This window comes from Populus trichocarpa, chromosome 14 (genome assembly GCF_000002775.5).
Source record: "Populus trichocarpa isolate Nisqually-1 chromosome 14, P.trichocarpa_v4.1, whole genome shotgun sequence".
NCBI lineage: Eukaryota > Viridiplantae > Streptophyta > Magnoliopsida > Malpighiales > Salicaceae > Populus > Populus trichocarpa.
Window position 1 is genome coordinate 2,938,112 of NC_037298.2, and position 13,556 is coordinate 2,951,667.

At 36.5% G+C, this 13,556-nt stretch overlaps 1 protein-coding gene across 2 annotated transcripts; it reads left to right on the top strand.

Annotated features, from left to right (window-relative positions):
• Positions 1-3,865: 3,865 nt before the first annotated feature.
• LOC18105049 (protein ARABIDILLO 1) lies at positions 3,866-12,844 on the top strand. Of its 2 annotated transcripts, none has more exons than XM_006375059.3 (13): positions 3,866-4,286; positions 4,528-5,934; positions 6,186-6,344; positions 6,431-6,511; positions 6,646-6,777; positions 7,351-7,478; positions 8,376-8,463; positions 9,925-10,019; positions 10,664-10,727; positions 10,957-11,132; positions 11,228-11,449; positions 12,078-12,162; positions 12,299-12,844. In XM_006375059.3, the coding sequence occupies exons 2-13, from the start codon at positions 4,585-4,587 to the stop codon at positions 12,473-12,475; spliced, it is 2,757 nt and encodes a 918-aa protein (XP_006375121.3). In that variant the 5' UTR covers positions 3,866-4,286; positions 4,528-4,584; the 3' UTR covers positions 12,476-12,844. The 2 variants fall into 2 exon arrangements, with proteins under 2 accessions (XP_006375121.3, XP_024441028.2); XM_024585260.2 differs by lacking the exon at positions 3,866-4,286 and adding an exon at positions 4,302-4,440.
• Positions 12,845-13,556: the final 712 nt, after the last annotated feature.

Below are 13,556 nucleotides of genomic sequence, written 5' to 3' on the forward strand. Positions count from 1 at the left end.
AGTGTCAGATTTTACCATATTCAGAGATGCTTTACACCATTATCATGCAGTATGAAACTAGTAAGGATAAATATTCCACGTATGACACAACAATGAGCAGCAGTAGCAAGTATGTACAGCTGCCACAGCCAGAAAAATAAATGAAGCACTGAAACGGTGGAAGAGTCCAGCAGAAAAACTGCAGCAGGCAACTGTGATAAGGAAAAGAACACCTTCCCTCCACGCTGAAGTCCATCTTGAAGAAACTTGACTCGTCATCTTATCCTTCCAGAGAAGGGTTACGATGCATGCTGAAACAACAGAATAACATGTCTGCAACCAGTCTAATACAATTTCAGGTGCATATAACCCACTAATAAAAATCAAAGCACTCAAGCACTACTGATGACAACAAGCATGGAACCTTGATAATCAAAATGCTCAAGCACTGCTGATGACAACAAGAGTGAAGCTTTAAGAACTCAATTCCTGCCTATCACACAAACACATCATAGAATGCCGTGCCGTTTGTGCTTCCATCCATATTGCAGGAACTGGCAGGCACTCTGAGATGTGATTGGTAAGTGCAGGTAGCACTATTAAGGAGCGTCGTAAAAGGGCTGTCGTAAGTCCGGCAACAGCACCTATGCTGATGAAAACAGAAACATATTTGAAGCCCCTGGACATAAAAGCCTCAACCTAAGGAGCGTCTTCCCCAAGAAGATAGTAAAGTACCATCCCATTGATCACCAAACAGACTCCAAATACAAAGTGCAATGCATTTGAAAAGGCTTCGGATGATGCCTAATGGCAAGTCCCACTAAAAATCAAACAAATCAGGAAAACAAAATTTATACAATCAGATTATGTTCATGATGCTTAAAATCATGATTAGAATTTTGCATATTTAGCACCAAATCAACAAAACATGCCTGTGGTCTCCTAGATTCTTCAGCTGAATTTGCAACCGCATCAAACCCAACATATGCAAAGAACACTACAATGGTGACCGGTTTCGAACATCAACCTCGAAAGCAAATTTATCGAAAGAGTTCCTCCAAAGAACACTTCGCCACCATGTCCAATCCAATTTGGAATATTATCTTTAAGAACTGGGAACATCTCTAAAATCGTAACAACATAACTTGTTAAACTTCTTGCTATACTAGCCGCCTCGATGTGATAATCAATCACCAACTGCCCAAAAACAAGAAAAGCAGTCAGCTCATTGAAAGCTGGATATGCATACAAGTATGCTCCTCCAACAACAGCAGGTAAACGTTAAGCCAACTCTGCATAACACAGAGCATTTAACACAAGCTATAACCCAGCTAGTACAAAACTAAATGCCGCCCCTCCATTATAACAGGCCAAAAATATAATTAATAAACAAAATTCAATAAAACCAATCAATTTGGATAGCATTTGGTACATAGAATTGAACAAGACACATCCCGTCAATTCCATCTTGGCTGCAAGGTACTTTTAAGAATTTATCATTGTTTGACTTGCTCCAACCACGGATTACGAGGCCATTATACTAATCATGGCCCTGTGGTGGCCACTGCCATCTTGGCTGCAAGGACCGTCTTGTATAATGAGCGTATGATTTTCAAAATCTGTGTGGTAAGCTATGTAAAACCTATGTCTCTCTAGCAATGATGCAGAACCTTAACATCCTAGGTTCGACATTATTAGAGTATACGATACTCACTCGATTATCATTAACATTCTTTTATTCTAACTATCACAATATTTATAAATTAGCTTTCACATGTCTCTCAACGAACAATGATATTGAAAAATTACAATTTTTTTTTCAAGTAATGAATTTGAAGAGTCGTTGGGGGTCATGTTTTACTACGCTGTGAAAAAACTTCAAATAAAAATTGGATCTTTTACAGTCACGTATCAGGCTGTTGGAGTGATGAACGAAATTGTTCCCGGAAAGCTAATCATATGTTAAAATAGAGATTATTTAATGCTCAAATGAGTAAAATAAAGTTAAAGGGATGCGTATATGTCGAGTTTCTTGTATGCTTGAATGACACATGGCCATGCTGAATAGCCCTGACTTGCAGGCCTTGCTTTCAATGGGAGTAGCTTTGACGGTGGCTAAACTTTGTTCTGTATGGCTGCACGTTGAGCTTGTATTACTAGGAATTGCTTTGGTTTCTTGCCTGGCAATTGAATGTATTCATATGCCCAATACCTTTCTTTGTAGTAAAGAAAAATATATTTATAGAAAATATACTTATGGAAAATTGAATCATGCGTCATGCTCGTTCATGGGTTGAAGTGTCATGCTCTTTCTGGGTTGTTGTACCATGCACCATTGGCTGGAGATTGTGGCCAATTGTTGTGGGCATGGAGAGTAAGGTGGAGCAATTGGTGTAAAAACACGAAGATACCTTGCATAGAAAAACTTTTTGCATAAAAAAGTTTGTGTGAGCTAGAAAAGATTCTTGTTTATGAAAAGTTTGCGTGGTTGATCTAAACGGCTGAAAAAATATTTACATGTATATTTTTTTAATTTTTTTGGGTATTATCAATAGTTACTCTTCCTGTCAAAGAAATATTATTAGTGATCAAATAATTTCTCGAATAAGTCTTGACCATGTCATACATATTTGAATTTTGGCATCTATGGAGTTATTTTTCTCTTGAATTCAAATTCGAAACATAGAAAGCAAATTCACAAGGGTCAAACCTAATTAAGCTTATGAAGGATATAATGATGCCCTTTAAAACATACACATTCCTAGCCATTAATGAGGATTCACAAATTATTCAATGCAAATTATGAAAACGTTTTAATACAAATTAATATCCCCAGCAAAGAGAAATCCTCCATTTTCCCCCCCTGCAATAACTCCATCATTACCAGATTGTAAACAGTCCTCCAATCTCCCAAGTTAACTAAGCAAGAAGGACAAGAAGTAATGTTTTGCGTGCTCGTTTTGTTCTTTGCCATGAAATTTCCTTTATTCCAAGTTACCGCATGCATGCCCGTCACATATTTTTCCCATTCTTGTGGATTGCACGACTCTTCAACTTTCTTGGTCTGAATCTTCACCCAGAGAGAACTTTTGTTGACCACCTGTGCATGAGTAAAAACTTGCGGTTTTTTTAGGTTAGGTATTGCAACCAAACCCCAGTAATTTGAAATGAGAATTTGACTAGGAAAAAGGTTTGAGTAGGAGAGAATTTGAATTTCATTATTCCTACCACAAATGGTAATAAAAAAAATGTTATCCAAGACCATAGAACAACAACACTGAAACCTTGAGTATTGATCCGAAGCCAGAGGCAAGTAGATTTTACCATCTTCCATCATGTTTGATTTGCTATATTTCTCTTGTTTTTTTTTTTTTGCAATTCATTGTAAAAACCAAGACTATAGAGTTATAAAAGAACACATTTTTTATATCAAGTTTTAGATAAAATGATATCAATGAAAAAAATTAAAAGAGAGTAGTTCGAAAAATTTAGGACAATTTGAGATTTAAGATCTTCGTTTTGATTGTGTTTTGGTAGCGTTTCAAAATAAAAATGATATAAACATGTTTAATTAATATATATATTTTATAATAATTTTAAATTAAATTCTTTGTATTCAAAATACAAATTACATGTAAACGTGTCTCATATGTTTTTTTATATCAATTAACTTAGATAATCTATAAAAATTTCACTTTTGTATACCTATTTTAATAGAGTAAAAAACATACCTTTAACTATCATACTTACTCTCCTCTATAAAAGAAAAAAAAATAAAATCAATTGTGGATATCTTATCTTACCAAAACAAACTTGACACCTGATATGATGATTACATATTTTTGTTCTAATAAATAGTTAATCAGAGGAAAAAAAAGAAAAAAAAGAAAAACTATATGATGCAATGGAGGTGAATATGAGCTGTAACATCCATGCCATCCTCCCTTTCCTGACCCATCACAACCTCATTACAGTGAAGTAATTCAATCCCAATCCCATTTTTATCCCCCCACAAACCACAAAGACTCTCTCTTTCTCTCTCAAATTGCCTAATAAATAAAAAAAAGAAGAAAAGAGTAGAGGCATACAAGCCTTCTTGAGGGCTTCCTTTCTCTTCTCCCTTATTTTGCCACCTGAATTTTCTGCCTCTTTTCCTCAATTCTGTATCTCTTTTATAACTCATTGAATCTTCATTGACCCTTTATTGAATGCAGTTACCTTAAGAGAAGCTAACTGATTTAATCCACAAGAAAGCTTCAATCTTTCGGGGGTTCAGTCTTAAACAATCAAAAGTCCAAGCTACCCAGGTTCGGTTAAACCATTGATTTTATTGTATATAATGCTTTATTATTCTTGGTTTTGATGGTGTTGGGTTATATATTACAAATTTTCAATCTTTTAAGATTCGTATAAGCAATTCAGCATTCTGTGTCTACTTGTTTGTGGACTAGGGTTTTAGAGGTGAGAAATTGGTGTGTTTGTGCTTTGGGTTTCAAGTTTAAAGGGTTTATGTTAATGGGTTTTCGCCTGTCTTTTCATTGGCTATAGGGTCGAGGTGTTTTGAGGTGCGTGCAAAGTACTGGGGATTGGTGGCTTGATTGGGATATGAATCGTAGGGTGCGGCGAAAAGTGGCAAAGAAGAGTAAGGAGAAGGTGGGAGTACCTGGTAACCCTGAAATTGGAGATGCGGATTTGTGTCCGGATAGTAATGAGGACGTTGATTGGACTAGCTTGCCAGATGATACTGTCATTCAGTTATTTTCTTGTTTGAATTATCGTGACCGTGCAAGCTTGTCATCAACGTGTAAGATATGGAGGGTTTTAGGTCTCTCTTCGTGCTTGTGGACTTCATTGGATCTTCGTGCCCACAAATGTGATCCTGGGATGGCAGTTTCACTTGCTTCTAGGTGTGTGAATCTTCAGAAGCTTCGGTTTCGTGGAGCAGAGTGTGCTGATGCAATAATACATCTTCAAGCAAGGAATTTGCGTGAAATAAGTGGTGATTACTGTAGGAAAATAACGGACGCAACTCTTTCTATGATTGTTGCTCGGCATGAGGCACTTGAAACCCTCCAACTTGGGCCAGACTTCTGTGAGAGGATAAGTAGCGATGCTATTAAAGCAACAGCCTTTTGCTGTCCGAAACTAAAGAAACTTCGGCTGTCTGGATTAAGGGATGTTTCTGCTGAAGTCATCAATGCTTTAGCTAAGCATTGTCCGAATTTGATTGATATTGGGTTATTGGACTGTCTAAAGGTTGATGAAGTAGCATTGGGTAATGTAGTATCTGTTCTTTTCCTCTCAGTTGCAGGGACATCAAATATGAAGTGGGGTGTGGTCTCACATCTTTGGCACAAGCTGCCTAAACTGATCGGTTTGGATGTTTCAAGAACAGATATTGGTCCAAGTGCAGTTTCTAGATTGTTGTCATTATCACCTAGCTTGAAGGTTTTGTGTGCAATGAATTGCCCGGTTCTTGAAGAAGACAATAGCTTCAGTGTGAATAAATACAAAGGTAAATTGTTACTAGCCCTTTTCACCGACATTTTTAAAGGACTAGCTTCTTTATTTGCCGATACTACAAAGACGGGGAAAAATGTCCTTTTGGATTGGAGGAATTTAAAGACCAAGGACAAGAACTTAGATGAAATCATGACTTGGCTAGAATGGATCCTATCCCATACTCTTTTGCGTACCGCTGAGAGTAATCCACAAGGTTTGGATGCTTTCTGGCTCAAGCAAGGTGCAACAATATTACTTAGTTTAATGCAGAGCTCACAGGAGGAAGTTCAAGAAAGGGCGGCCACAGGACTTGCGACTTTTGTGGTCATTGATGATGAAAATGCTAGCATAGATTGTGGAAGGGCTGAAGCAGTTATGCGAGATGGCGGCATACGTCTTCTTCTAAACCTTGCAAAATCTTGGAGGGAAGGTCTTCAGTCAGAGGCTGCTAAGGTGAATTTCTTCATTGGATGTGCAGCAGCGCTGATTATAGCTCGATTACTGTTCACCCAAAAGATTTTTATAATTTTTTACCATAATCCAGTCTCCCAAATAGTTTAATTTGATATACTACATCCCGCTTTCTTATTCTTCTTATATTTTCTCTCTTCTGTGAAGACTATTGATTTCATGTCTCAATTTGATCTTGATTTTCACTTGAAAACATGGATCTGGATGAATATTCTAAGTTGTTAATGATACAGGCAATAGCAAACTTGTCCGTAAATGCAAATGTTGCAAAAGCTGTTGCAGAAGAAGGAGGAATCCAAATCCTTGCTGGGTTGGCAAGTTCCATGAACAGGCTGGTTGCTGAAGAGGCTGCTGGAGGGCTTTGGAATCTTTCAGTCGGAGAAGAGCACAAGGTTTAATATTTTGCTTTTCTTTATTTTATTATCAGAAGACATATGTCCTAAACTTCTAATTTTGGTAATTTTAAAATTATTGACAGGGTGCCATTGCTGAGGCTGGTGGAGTCAAAGCTCTGGTTGACCTTATATTCAAATGGTTCTCTGGTGGCGATGGAGTTCTGGTGCAGTCTTTAATATCCCGTTCTATGTTCTTAGCATATGAAAGTTTTTCCCTGCATGTGCATTACTTGTGTTAGATTCAAGTAAATATAGTATGACAATATTTTGAATTTGTTTCCAATTTTTCTGTGTCCAGGAACGTGCAGCTGGTGCTTTGGCAAATTTGGCGGCTGATGACAAGTGCAGCATGGAGGTTGCATTGGCAGGTGGTGTACATGCTTTGGTGATGCTTGCTCGTAATTGCAAGTTTGAGGGAGTACAAGAGCAGGTGTGCTATTTTCTATTATTAGGAGATATGTTATGTGAAAAGAAGGTGCATACTAAGATCTGGACAGGAGACACTGATCATTTTACTGTAGCTTGGAGGCTACATGTTTGAATTAGAATTTATTTGCTCTTAATATATACTTTTTAATTTTCTTCTTCTTGCACTGTTGTTTTATTCAACATGACAGCTCGACCAAGTTATAATCTCAGCTACATATAATTATCAAAATTTTTGAACTTTTCAGAAAAGAATGTGGCAAAGAGCCATCAAATGTTCATGATCATGGTGTTTTTGGCTTTGAAAATAACCTCATATGGTTCAGGTTCTGGTGACTTGTATATCCTTAATCATGGTGCTTGAAACTAAGGCTCACATGTACTCCATATTGAAATGCCTTTGCTATTCCTTTATGGTTTGCTGTGCTATGACTGAACGACTTCAATAAGGAGGTTCCTAATTTGAAATTTGAAATTTTAAGGGTCCTATTTATTTTCCGCTAATTATTTCTTTGAAAGATTTTTTCAGTGTGAAATTGATCTGTTGTGAATTATTAATGTATCTTCGTAATGCTAGGCTGCTCGTGCCTTGGCTAACTTGGCTGCTCATGGAGATAGCAATACTAACAATGCTGCTGTTGGACAAGAAGCAGGTGCTCTTGAAGCCCTTGTTCAACTCACACGTTCACTCCATGAAGGTGTCAGGTAATTCCTTTACAAATCTGTATTCTGTATCCCTCATCTAAGCTCTTTTTTGTCTTTTTTTTTGTATCTGTCAAATACTTGTCATTATCTAATTATTCTTTGCTGCTTTCTTCCTGCTATTGAAATGTTTTATCTGGATACAATCTATTGATAATAACCTTATCCCATTCTAATAGCAATTTCTTAAGCACCAGAAGGTAACAATTTCCCTCTACCTGTCTGTTTACCTCTGATAAGAACAAAAGATAATAAAAAGTTCCAGATATGATTTTAGTTTCTTCCTTAATTATTGCATAATCTTAATTATTTTTTTCCTTTATGGAGATTTTGTCTTGGACTGCAGTTTCCACAATCTTTTTTTTTCCCAGTCATCACCAAGGATTGAAGAGTCAATGAAAACTCTTCTTGATGGCAACTTATTTTTTTTTCAATGCTTTTCGAGTTTCTTATTTCATCCCACTGCTTGCTAACTTAACCTAGATGGTCGCCCTTTTCTTTTTATATGATGTAGCTTACCTTTTAGTTTGTTTTCCTTATTGGGAAAGAAAGGTAAAAGGAAGTACCTGGACTGTAATTGTTTCCATCCTTTTATAGGGTGTGATTTTTTGTGTTTGAAACTTTAGTTGTTTGAATTATGTTTTAGGAAAAAATTTGTGTCTGCTCAACATATTTGAAAATTATATTTAGTTCAACCCTGTAACATTCTGTTCTTGCAGCTTAATCACCTTAAATTTATTGAACTTTAGTGTTCGGAATCATTGTTTCTAATGCCTGTGGTAAAGGAGCTGTATTCGTTGGGCCAACTGTAGTTTAGAAATCCATAAGCCATGACTCTTTATATGCGCACGCATTCAATATTTTATCTGAAATGTAGTATTTTAATTGCTTGTTAAACAGGCAGGAAGCTGCTGGTGCATTGTGGAACTTATCATTTGATGACAGAAACCGAGAAGCAATTGCAGCAGCTGGTGGTGTTGAGGCCTTGGTAATATATTTACTTGCTACCTTCAAGTGTTGTTAGTCTGCGAGATTCATGGTAGCATTGGCACACAAGAGGAAAGTTCTTCATTGAAAGTACTTTTTATAATGTGCTTGTTTGAGAGAACAAGGTGCCTCTTAGTTAGCATTTCAACGACTAGCTAGATGATGGATTCCTCATCACTCAAATATCAATTTAAAGACACAACATTAATGACTTGTGCATGACCCATGGCTTTTTCTTTGTTGAAGACAACACATTATAAATATGGAAGTGATGGAGAATGAAGGAAAACTTTTAGGGTTAATATTTAACCATTCAATGTTTTAGTAGTGTTTAGAAATTATTTATTTTATAGCTAGTACTAATTAGCTTTATTAAAGTGTTTCTTCTGTCCTTGTTGGATTTGGTTTCCTATTTGGATTATGAGTTTTGTCGATTTCATTTTATTAGGGCTTTCCATGCTTTGTTTTTTCTGCTCTTATTAGGATTAAGTTTCCCCATGTGGAATATCGTTGCTGCCTATATAAGGCATCCTAGCTAGTTGATCGATCAAATAAATTGACTTTTTAGAGATAGGCTCTGTTTATTTTGTTTTCTCTCACTTGCTTGTACATTAATTGAATATTCACTATTGGAGCTTTCCACAGTATAGAGTTTGATTTGCAAGGCAAGATGTTGTTCATCATTCTGAGATGAAGTGTTTGGAAACTGAAAGCTACGGCCATGTAGTAAAATTATCCACCTCCCGTGAGAGCAAAAACACTTCCAAAAGGGTAGACTGTCTTTTTGAAGCCAAGCTCACATTGCAAAAATAAGTATAATAAATGTGCTTGCTTAAAAATTGTAATTCAGCATCTTGTATTCAGGGTTCCTCTTTCAGTCCTTTACCTTTTTCTCTTTCCCAGAATCCCTGAGAGTCACACATGATCACTTTATTGATTTTTTCTTGAGCAAGGAACTGCTTTTCATACTTCTTATACTAGTTCAGGGAAAAAAAAACCTTCTTATTATCACATTACCACCTTTGCCTGTCTCTCTCGGTCTAGTTTGAACTGATTTGGTAATTATTATAGTTTAATTAAACCAATATACATGAGAGTCAGTAGACATGAATGGTTTAGCTGATCGAGCCAGGTGTATTTTATGTTTTTGATGCTCATTGTCTACATTTATTATGCGTTAACTGCCATTCATAGCATCCTTTATACTGACTCGTGCTTGGTCCAAGTTTTATGGGAAACATTTATTCATCGCTAAAGTTTTACTTTCAGAGGTGGAAAATCCTTTTTATGTTTTTGCTTTGTTCTGTGGGCTAATGGCCAATGACTTTAGCAGCAACAATTATACTTTTGTTTCTTGGTTTTATGATTTTTCCTGATTTCTTTTGATGACCAATGGTGTCTTCTGTGGTAGGAAGTTCCACCATACATGTATTGAAGGTTTCATTTTATGTGGTGTGCTCAGGTAGCCCTTGCACAATCTTGTGGAAATGCCTCTCCAGGTCTTCAAGAGAGGGCTGCTGGAGCTCTCTGGGGATTGTCAGTGTCAGAAGCCAACAGGTAAATCCATTGGTTCATTTTTTTGGATCTCATTTTATCGTGTATTACAGATTGCAAGATATGACTTCATGTACCAAGGAAATATGTATATGTTTTTGTTTGCAACCATCAACTGAAGCCCAGCCACAGGGTAGTTTCCTCGCACTTGTATAGGGAATTCTTCAAACCAGAGAATTCTCTCCCCTGTGAGTTGTGAAAGGTAGAGGGATATTGGCCGCAGCCAGCTGGTGGTATGCTGCATATCGTTTGAGAAAATGCTTTTGTAATTTCCCACATGACGCATGATGATTATTTTTTAGCATAGAATGTTAGGCACAAATAGCCAAAGTAAGAACGTTGAAAAGTATCTCTCCATACTAACAGTATTTAGTCATTATAAAGATAGATAAGCGTGGCATCTCTGAATCATCAAAATGTTGAACATGTACTTTTATAGCTGAATAAAATATTTTTGTACTTTATGCACTTTGACCATACAAATGTCTGTTGTCATCATTTTTATCTTGCAATTTTATGTTATTTTTTCTTGATCTTGTTCTTTTGTAAGAAAATAAACCTATGTATTCTCTATGAAATGAAGGTTTTCTATTCTTAATCTTAGGTTTTATATTAGTGCTAACCATTTATTTTTTGGTCTATATTAGCATTGCTATTGGACGAGAAGGAGGTGTTGTGCCTCTGATTGCTCTGGCACGCTCTGAGACCGAGGTCAGTCTTTCATTCTCCCATTAGCCAATGTCTGAATTTCCTAGTCATTATTAAACATTTCTGACTTTAGGAAAATCATCATCATTTTTTAATGTAACTTCAACATATGTTGGCATCTATAATCAGAGCCCCCAACAAGTTTGCTACTGCTTGAAACTTGAAAAATTCCCATATGTTTCTTGCTTTCAATAAAACCCTGGTCAACCTTAGTGTATGTTTTCTCTTCTAGGATGTTCATGAAACCGCCGCAGGAGCTCTCTGGAATCTTGCTTTTAATCCAGGAAATGCTCTTCGTATAGTGGAGGAAGGAGGGGTTCCTGCACTTGTTGATCTATGTTCTTCATCTGCATCGAAGATGGCTCGCTTCATGGCAGCATTAGCATTGGCCTATATGTTTGACAGGAGGTACTTATCCAATCTCCCTTGCAGTTGCATGGACAACGTATAAAATATTCCTGCATTTTGGTTAAAATTTTATATTGTTTTTTTTTCTTATGCAGAATGGATGAAGTTGCACCAATAGGAACTTTAACAGAAAGCACTTCAAAGAGTGCGAATTTAGATGGAGCTAGAAGGATGGCTTTGAAGCACATTGAAGCTTTTGTCCTTACATTTTCTGATCCCCAAGCATTTGCCACCGCTGCTGCATCATCAGCTCCAGCAGCACTAGCACAAGTAACTGAGAGAGCTCGTATTCAAGAAGCAGGACATCTGCGATGCAGGTGCCTCTCTCTTATGCACATACATGCACACTTGCATGTCGGGCTTACATACATTTATTACCATTCCAATACAATCATTTGCTTTATTTTGCAGCTTAAGTTGCATGTCGGGCTTACATACATTTATTACCATTCCAATACAATCATTTGCTTTATTTTGCAGCTTAAGTTGCATGAATTAAGAACAGTATATGCTGATGTTTGAATTTGCAGTTAGCTGCTTTGCAATTATGCTTGCTTGTTAGTGTAAATCAGTTATGATTGTGGTTGAATTTGTTGAATACATGTAGATGATGCTGATTTTGTGTGACTTCTATACTCAAACTTGCATCTAATTTCCTGGAGGTCTTCTCTCGCACGAAGGCCATCATACATAAATCGACACTCTTTATCACACTCCTCTTTTCTTAAAGTTTGGGCTGCACAGATGGTGTCAATTGACTTGGCCACCCATCTCGTGTTTCCCATAATTGTTCACCCATCTCATGAATGACTTCAAATTTATAGTGCTGACTGGTTCTTTAATTTACCATAATACTCCTATTTATGAGTGTGGTTTCACACCATTTTGTTGCGATAAACCTGAGTAAAATTTTTTCTTCTCGCTTTCTTCCTTGTATGGCCTCAGTGGAGCTGAAATTGGAAGATTTGTTGCCATGCTACGGAATCCTTCTTCTATACTAAAGGCTTGTGCTGCGTTCGCTCTTCTCCAGGTAATCTTGCTCATAGAGACTCTTAAAAATGAAAGCTCCAAGTTGGTTGAGTTCATTATCAGTTCTATTTTTCCACTGAATATTTGATTGGGTAAGTTTAATTCTCTTTTGTGTGAATTTAATCCTTCAATTGCAGTTTACCATTCCTGGTGGACGGCATGCTTTGCACCATGCGAGTCTCATGCAGAGTGCTGGAGCTGCACGTGTCCTGCGACCTGCAGCTGCTGCAGCAACTGCACCACTTGAAGCCAAAATCTTTGCAAGAATTGTACTGCGCAATCTTGAGTACCACCATATAGAATCTTCGATATGAAAACAATCTTAGCCTAGCTGATGGAAGCTAATAGACATCGAGTTCCAAGCTTCCCTTCTTACCCAGTGGAATAGAATGTATTCTGCTTTGTAATCTCTATATAAAGGAGCCAAACAACTTCCTGAAGCAAGTCTGCTTAACTTAATTCTTTCTCCTCTTTCCCTGCCTTTTTTTTTAAGGTATTTAGAGGTGGTTTAGTTGAGTTTGGGTTATTTTTGTCCTCTTATGTAACAATTCCTTGTAGTTATACTGTAAGTACTTTTGGTTGGGGTTTGATCTAGAAACAAAGTACATAAAACATTTTTTTTTATATAATCTGTATTCATTGCGACATTTTCCATTTAATGATATTTGAACTGTTTGAGATTTGACGAGGCTCTGACCAATTCTTTTCTTCCTGGTGTTATGGAAAATAGTTTTTTTAAAAAAACAATAGCTTTGGGAGAGTGAATTTCAGGTCTGGGACTTGATTTTTTTATTTTTGAGGAAAGTGCTTCATAATCACTGGATTGGTGGTTTAATGAACTATAAGTAAGAAATTTGTGCAAAAAAATAATATAATAGTTAATATCATTTTTCTTTTGATTAGTAAGAGTTTTGTGAACGAGATGTGCAAGAACATTTTGTTTCTTTCAATTTGTATCATCAACTCATATTTGGAAAGAAACATTATATTTAATCCCTTCTACTCGAAAGAATAAAGAATTTTTTTTTTTTGATAGAAAATAGAAGTTCAATAGAATGATATCCAAGAGAGTTTTAGGAAAAGAAAAATGAATGAGAAATAAAATAAATGGATAGATATTCATTATGAAGAATGAACATATACTTCTACTGATCATTTTCCTTTTTCTTTGATTTATGATGGTGGTGATAAGAGTTCTGAGCCTACAGCAGAATATGCAGTAAATGCTGATCCTCAGTGCGTCCAGCTAGCTCCATGAAGAAGTTCTTGATTGTTGAAAGCCATCTATAAGATGAAGCTTCTTTTATCATTTGCTGAGTAGGGGTAGTGCTTGTTCCTCCAAGTAAGGTAATATGTATTTCTTCATATCAGTTTGAGAGATATCAAGATGTCCCC